Genomic DNA, 7,393 nt, shown 5'->3' on the forward strand with positions numbered 1-7,393 from the left:
TGGGGCGCGGACTGCTGGCCGGGATTCACGTTTGGGGTTTGGGTTTTCAGAGGAAGGCCTCAGGCGGAAGCTGCAGGAACTGCTTTCCCGAGGGACTGCGTGAGACCTGCCAGGTGACCGTGTGTGGAAGAGAACAAGGAAGTGGGCCGCGGATCCCACTGTGGACTCCTCATGGGGGCTCTGAGATTCGGGTTTTCTTGCTAACGTGATCCTATTGGGACACGTGAGGCAGCGGGGCCAGGGAACTCCAAGTGGGCGCACGCGTGCAGAGGTGACACACCGGGTGGCTGTACACCCAAATATAATGCTGCTTAGTTACTGCCAAGTACGGAGATGGAGCGAGTCGGGTCTCCTTCCATCTACTCTCCTACTTTCCAGGTTTTACTCAATAATCACACACTACATGCTCAGTCAGAAAATACATCATTTTTAAAGCGGGAGCTGAGCCTGCTGCTATCCTCCTATGGACCCAGTGCACCACACATGCTGCTCTGGACTCGTTCCACTTCTGTCAAGGGGACACCTCGGGCTGCCCCAGCCTTCGGGATGTTTGAGGTTCCCCAGTGCACCAGGAGGCCATGAGCCTGGCCAGATCTCAAGGTCCAACATCTGCTGTCAGAGCCCCGGCCACTGAGACTCCCAGTGGGGGGTCCCAGATCCACCAATTGAAGGGTCAGGCCAGCTGGGTGGACCAGGGTGGGTGCCTTCTATCACTTGGAGGCCCATTTCCTTTACATGAGAGCTGAGAGCTGGGGTTGGCGAAGCACCTGGTGGAAGAGATACCTGGAGGAGGATTGTATCTTCTACTGTCAACAACCAGCATGCCCCTTTCTTAAGAAAAGGGGGAAAAGAACCAGTTGGTGACACAGGGATGCGGATTGAAGGTGGAGCGCTATCGATTGGATTCTTTTTCTAAGACAGCCATCTGGGGGCTGGTTCCACTCTGGTAAGCCGTGCTGAGAATTTACAGAGTCTCCTGTTGGAGAGGGAGGGGTATGCTGCAGGGCGATCCTGTCTCCCTCAGAGATGTGCCTGTTAGAAACATCTCGTGTCCCGCACAGGCTTGGGGCAGTGGTGTGGGGTGTCTCCCTGTATCGTTACCTGATGATCAGGGCTTCCATGAGGAAATCCAGTTCGTCCTGTTCGGAACACACCTCAGGCAGCGTCTGGGCACAGAAGGGAGGGTGGGAAGGAGAAGGAGGCTGTGAGCCGCAGAGGTCAGAGGCTTTCAGCAGAGAGCCACACTTACAGAGACCCCTGGCCAAGGTCAGGCCCACAAGGGAGCCGCCTCTTACCTTTACAGCCACTTGCAGGGGGCTCGGGTCGTTGGGCATTCCAGACACCTGACCTTCATACACCTCCCCAAACGCGCCGTGGCCCAGACCCCTGTTCAAAGAGAAGGCGAGATGAGACAGGGGCACATTTAGTGGACGCACATGGGAGCCAGGGGGGTCACGCACACCCTCGAGGGTAATGCCCTCAGTCTGGCTTTGCTCGTCGGTCCTGGGCCTCCATTGCTTTACCCGGCAAGAAAGCTTCCAGGATTCAGGACACTGGCTGGACATTCCTTCTGTGAACACTTACCGAGCCTCTAATATTTGCCAGGGACCTAGAGGGGACTAAGGCTAAGCCTGCCAGGGAGGCTTGTGCTCCCTGGGGCCGGGGGTGAGGGGCATAGACAGCTGGTGGACACCCCCTGGAGTGTGCTTGATGAGTGACAGACACGTGCACAGGGTGCTCTGGGAGCTGGGAGTGGGGAGGGGAGCAAGGCCTGGGGAGGGGCACTTGGGTGGATTTTGAGGAGAGCCCCATTCCTCCCATCTAATCCTCCTCTCATTGTACCAACCCCATGCGTATATGGGGTGTTGAACAAGCAAACACCCCCCCAATGGCCCTGAACACTGAACCTTCTCTCCCTGGGGGGGCTAGGGGGGCTCCGAGTGGTGGTTCTACTGGCTTCTTGCTGCCGGAGGATTTCGTGGTGCAGGGATGACATCCGGCCCCCTGGAGCTCTCCCTTCCCTGCCTCCCCCACACCCCACCCTGCCCCCCAGGACAGTGATGGGCACTCACCGGATGAGGGTGATGTTTTTCCTGGGCACCTCCTTCAGGTCACTGATGGAGGAGGTTTTGCCGGCAAAACAGTAGTTGGGGTTGTAGTCGGTCATGATGGTGGAGGTGCGGAGCTTGCTCAGCTTGTACTCGGGGCTCTGCAGCTCCATCTGCATGGCTTGCAGCTCCTGGTGCTTCCGGCGGTACACTGCAGACACATGGAGGTCAGCGCAAGGTGGCCCGGGCCAGGCAGCCAGGCCACCTCCTCCAGGAAGCCTTCCTGGATCTCCAGCTCCTCCACAGGGATCTAAATCTTTCTATCACACTTAGTCATACGAACAAAATGATTACAGATGTGAAAGCGTACCTTTAATCGAAAGATGAAAGTAAATGTAAAGCTTAAAATCATATGAATGGAAAACATTTATTGTATCATGCGGGGCAGAGGCACATTAGTTTGGGTCCTCTGAGAAGCAGACCCAAGACAGGATTCAACAGGCAAGGATTTTATTAGGGGAAATGCCTGTGAGAGATAATTGGGAGGGAACCCAGGAAGGCTGGGAAGCCACCATACTGTGTTGAAAGTCTGACCCCATGTGAAGGACAGGGTGAGGGAAGGTGGAGCAAAGACCCTAGACGGCCATTCAGTCTAAAGAAGTTCCAGCAAGGCTCTTGCTAGGTTCTGGATCCAAAGTCGGCCGTCAGAGGAGTCCCATGTCTCCAGGAGGCGGCCTGCCTTAGCAGCTCTGCTCTGCCCAGGCGCTGGGTGAGGGAAGCATGGCAATGGATTTGAGAGTACAGCTGGGGTTCTTGGTCACCTGTGTTTCCTACAGTTGAAGAACCGCCAAGCCACATAGCTGGAGACTGTCACAGAGTGAAAGGTCTCTAAACTGGGTCTAAGCTGGTGCCTGAGTTCTAATTCTGCCTTTGTTACTTACAAGCTGTGACACTGACAAGCGACAAGTGACCTCTTTGGATCTCAGTCTCCTTCTCTGTAAGCAGGGACAATAACTCCTGCCCTGTCTCTTAAAGCCCCACTCCCCGTCCCCTAGGTTTGTGATAATGAAATGAATTCACCAACATAAAATGGTTTTGGAGGGAATTCCCTGGCGGTCCAGTGGTTAGGACATGGTGCTCTCACTGCCGGGGTGTGGGTTCAATCCCTGATCAGGGAACTAAGATCCCACAAGCTGTGCACTGCCACGAAAATAAACAAATAAAGGAAGGAAGGAAGGAAGAAAGAAAGGAGGAAAGAAAGGAAAGAAATGGTTTTGGAAAGTTCTAAACAGCTTTCCCAGTACAAGTGACCACTATCACTGTTACTACTATGTGTGAGAACATTCTATATATAAGGCAGACTCCATGGCAGGTGATTCACAGGGCGGGGCCGGGGCAAGTGAGTCAACTCCTGTGCGCTCAGTTCCTCCGCTGTGAAATATGCCAACCGTGATCATAGGGTTCTTTGAGGGTCTGGTGAACTAAAATGTGTCAGTCACCCACCGTGTGGTAAGCGTGCAACCAGTTAGCTCCCGTCATCCTGCCCTTTACAGGATGGCATCGTGGGGATCACATTAGCTGCCACCTCCCTGTCCCCGCCAGACTCCCTGCCCTCGAGCGGCTGGCCTGAAAGTGCTGTCCAGAGCTGAGCCTTTCCTTCTGCTTCCCCTCAGGTCCCTGCCCACCTGTCCCGGGCATTTCCAGCAGGAAGAGCCTGGCTGGACCATGCAGGGCCCTCTGCGACCTGCAGGTCAGCACCCCTTGGCTCACTGGCCTAATTGGAAACATTCAGAAACCAGCTCTGCATTCTCTGCATGGAGTGGGGAAGGGCGGGCTGGAGGCGGGACACAGGAAGTTAGCCAGACTAGAAGAAGCCGAGGTCTGATGAGAGCTGAAAGGGAGGCCTGGGGTGGGGCTGACCTTTAGCGCTCTGAAGAGTGCCCCCTCCTTGAGCAACCAGGAGGCTACGCACAGGGCTGAGGTTCAGAATCATGGGCTCCTAGGAACCAGGGATGTGCAGGGGGGTGGAGTGAGGGGGCCTTCTGTTTTGGCTTGGTGCGGGCTGCCCTCATCACTACCCACCCAGAGTGAAACCTCAGCATCCATGGCACAGCCTGAGATGCTATCCCGTTCTGCCAGATCTGCCTTCCCTGCCCCGCTTTGGAAGTGCTGGGGCTCTGGGACACTCACCGATCATGATGCCGGAGAAAGCCAGGACGAGGGCGGCCACGAGGGCAGAGGTCACGACGGACAGGATCAGCGAGAGTGGCAGGTGGGGCTCCGGGGTGGGCGACACTGCAAGACAGGTCCCCACGGGGCACCAATGACCACACGGATTCTCCTCTGAGCTGGCCCCAAGTCAGAAAGACCCTCCCCGGCCTTGGACACCTGGACCACCATCCTTTTCAGAGGACCAGGGCATGAAGCAGGTTTGTCCTGGTTTTACAACTTTCAACAGTAGCTTTCGTGGGGAGGGAATATGTGAAAGGGATAAATATCAAAATCTGGACATTGATCCAAAACATCAAATGTGCATGACAGGATGAGGATGAAAGGTGAGCCAGCAGCGGCTGTAGAAGAGATTCAGGCGCCTTAGATGACTACAAGCTCGGTACGACCCAGCGACAGAGTGTCCCGGTCAGTTAGACTGTAGAGGCTGAATTGATTCTCTGTCCACGAGCGCACCGGGCCCAGCGCATGGGAGGGAGGGCCCGGGTGCACGCTGGCATCGACCACACCGAGGCACCGTGCCTGGGCCTGGACACTGCATTTCAAAAGGGACGTTGACAACTGGAACACCAGGATGGGAAGGAGGCGTAAACCTGTGTCCCATATGAATGGATGGAAATAAACGGGTTATTTAATGTGGAGAAGACTTGAGGAGGAGGACGGCAGCGCTGTATTCAGATGCCATGCCTGAAGGGCCACTGTGAGCAGGGAGCCCAGGAGTGGAAGCTGGAAGGAATGGGTCTGGCGCTGTGACTCCCTGATGGGACGCTGTGCCTTAAGAGTACTGAGGTCCCTGGCGCTGGGGTGTCCAGTGGAGATGGGCCGGTCCCCTGGTGGGGATGTGGGGGTCACATCCGGGATTAGGGGTGGGACTAGGTGACTTGCGACTCCTTCCTGGGCCGTGACCTACCTTTCACACACAGGTCCCTCTACCCATCAGCAGAGCACTGATGCTGGAGGCAGACAGCGGTGTCAGGAAGTTTACAAAACTGCATCTGAGGTGTCCCAGAACCAAAGAAACTAGCTGTGGCTCAAGCTCTGGGCTCCCTCCCCCACCCCCTTACCTATGCAGGAGACGCCGTCCTCGGCCAGCACTGTCCCGTGGTCACAGAAGCAGATGACCCTGTGGCTCTCGGGGTCCAGGTGGCACTCATCTACCTCACAGTGGCTGCAGTTCAGGTAATGCTTAATATTCACTTCCCCGTGGCCCTCCATCACTGGTGAGAAGGAGGGAGGGTCAGCCTCGGGCGGAAGCCGCCCTGCACCCCACCCCCAGGCTCTGCACTCTGTCTCCAGCTGGTCAGGGTGGGTTTTCTGGTTCCTGCTCCTACGTCCCATTGCCGCTGGGAGCGCTGCCTGTGCAGGAAAGTCCACAGCGCATCTGGTGAGGGGAACTCAGACAGAGGACAGGCAGGCAAGTGGGAGGGTCCACACGAGGGTCACTTAGGTTGGTACAGGTACCGGGCCTATTACTGTTGCATTTACTAGGGCTGGCCAGTCTTCTCCTTCTATGTCCAAATCAGGCCATGCATCCTGATTTCCAGGAAACTTGGTGAGATGACCACTAAGTAGACTTGCCTGCAAGGGACCCACGATCACACCTTTGTGTCCTGGACTCACATCAGTAGCCCTGGAATTTTAGCTGGGAGGGAGAACTGGCTTAAGGAAGCTGGTTCTGCCACCTGGCAGAGAGGGTACCTTTTAAAGCCGGGGTGTACAGGATGCCCAGTGGATTGATGAAGGAAACCCCATCCTCCCCGTCCATCTCGGGGTCATTGTTTGAGGCTGCATTGCCACCTGTGGCAAACCAGAAGAGAGTTTAACGCAGAGAGGTGGGTGCCCAAGTCTGGACACACGTGCGCATCAGCAGGGCAAGCAGCGGGGTCAGGGAGGGGCCTTGAGGGCGGGGCGGTGGGGAGGGAAAGGAGGCTCAGGGCACAGGGGCTGCACTTGAGACTCGGCTCAGTAGAAGCCTGGTGTGTGGGCCACTTTCTCCTCCAGGTCCTGGCCAGCTCCCGCTGGGGGGTCTCCACCACTCTGCTGGGCCCCCCCAGGAAGCAGTCCGTGTTAGCAAGAGTCGGAAGAGTTCTAGTCTCCCCGGGCTGGGTTGGCCCCTTGGCCCCTCTTCCAGGACTGGCCGGGCAGTAGCACCGAGGAGTGGCTGTCCTGTCCCATCCGGTCAGGGTTGGGGCAGCGGGGATGGGCCCCTGTGCCTCTAGGCTCCTGTCCCTCCTTTCAGTGGGGGTTGGGTTATCTTTGGGCTCCTCCCCTTGGGCTCCTCCCACCCAACCTCGGCTTGGAAAAGAAGAACATCTGGTCAACACAAGCATCTCACACACAGCGTAAAGCAAAACACGGACAGCACATCACAGCGCGTGCATGCATTGTGTCCTATTCTGTGGGGATGCTTCTCAGCTTCAGAAGGCTCTTCTGCTCTGCTCTGAAACCCAGAGGAGAGAAGGGGCCAGGGGCCTGCTGCTTGCTGAAAGGCTGGGCTGGAACTGCCCGCAGCTGCCCTCAGGACAAGCACCCATCAGCAGGGGGAATGGCGCCCTTCTGGAAGCTGGCGGGCTGGGGCAGGAAAGGGAGTGTGGGGAGTCCGTGAGGCCAGAAGCTGCACACCAGGCCCTCAGGGAGCGGGCTTGGCAAGGACTCGGGCCTGGCCATCCGAAGGGAGGCACGGGGTAGAGGAGTCTGGCCTCCAAGGCTCTCAGGCCAGTGCGTCCTTGGGGGAGGCCCAGAGAAGAGGCTGGGAAGCCAAAGCCCCTTTATCTTTGGCTTTGGGGGAGATCAAGAATCATACGGGATCTTGATGCTGTCCTATGGAAACCTCGAGGCAGGATGCTGGCTCGGAAGCCAACACCCTGCCTCTGGCTCGTGTGGTGGGGCTGGGAGGAAGGCGTGCATGGTCACATTACAGTCCACACTGGGGGTGGGCCGGGGGCGTGCAGGCAGGGGCCGGGGGGCGGACAGGGAGGTGAGGTGCCTAGGACTAAGTGGGGAGGGCAGTGACACCTTGAACGCGAATCATCTTTACCTATATATCCTCCGCCTCCTCCACCTGAGGAGCACCCCCCTCCACCCCCTCCGAAACCCCCTCTGGTCTCCCACCCCCA

At 57.3% G+C, this 7,393-nt stretch overlaps 1 protein-coding gene across 1 annotated transcript in view; it reads right to left on the minus strand.

The window, feature by feature from the left end:
• The window catches only part of ALK (ALK receptor tyrosine kinase), a 714,463-nt gene that overhangs the window by 24,575 nt on the left and 682,495 nt on the right, over positions 1–7,393 (minus strand). The window contains exons 18-24 of the mRNA XM_024731532.1: positions 7,315–7,393; positions 5,976–6,074; positions 5,342–5,494; positions 4,239–4,343; positions 2,073–2,259; positions 1,296–1,386; positions 1,102–1,166 (exon numbers count right to left, since the gene is read on the minus strand). Coding sequence (XP_024587300.1) covers positions 1,102–1,166; positions 1,296–1,386; positions 2,073–2,259; positions 4,239–4,343; positions 5,342–5,494; positions 5,976–6,074; positions 7,315–7,393 — 779 coding nt within the window. The remainder of the gene's footprint in view (positions 1–1,101; positions 1,167–1,295; positions 1,387–2,072; positions 2,260–4,238; positions 4,344–5,341; positions 5,495–5,975; positions 6,075–7,314) is intronic.

Source organism: Neophocaena asiaeorientalis, unplaced genomic scaffold, assembly GCF_003031525.2.
Source record: "Neophocaena asiaeorientalis asiaeorientalis breed wild unplaced genomic scaffold, Neophocaena_asiaeorientalis_V1.1 scaffold689, whole genome shotgun sequence".
In the NCBI taxonomy this organism is placed as follows: domain Eukaryota; kingdom Metazoa; phylum Chordata; class Mammalia; order Artiodactyla; family Phocoenidae; genus Neophocaena; species Neophocaena asiaeorientalis.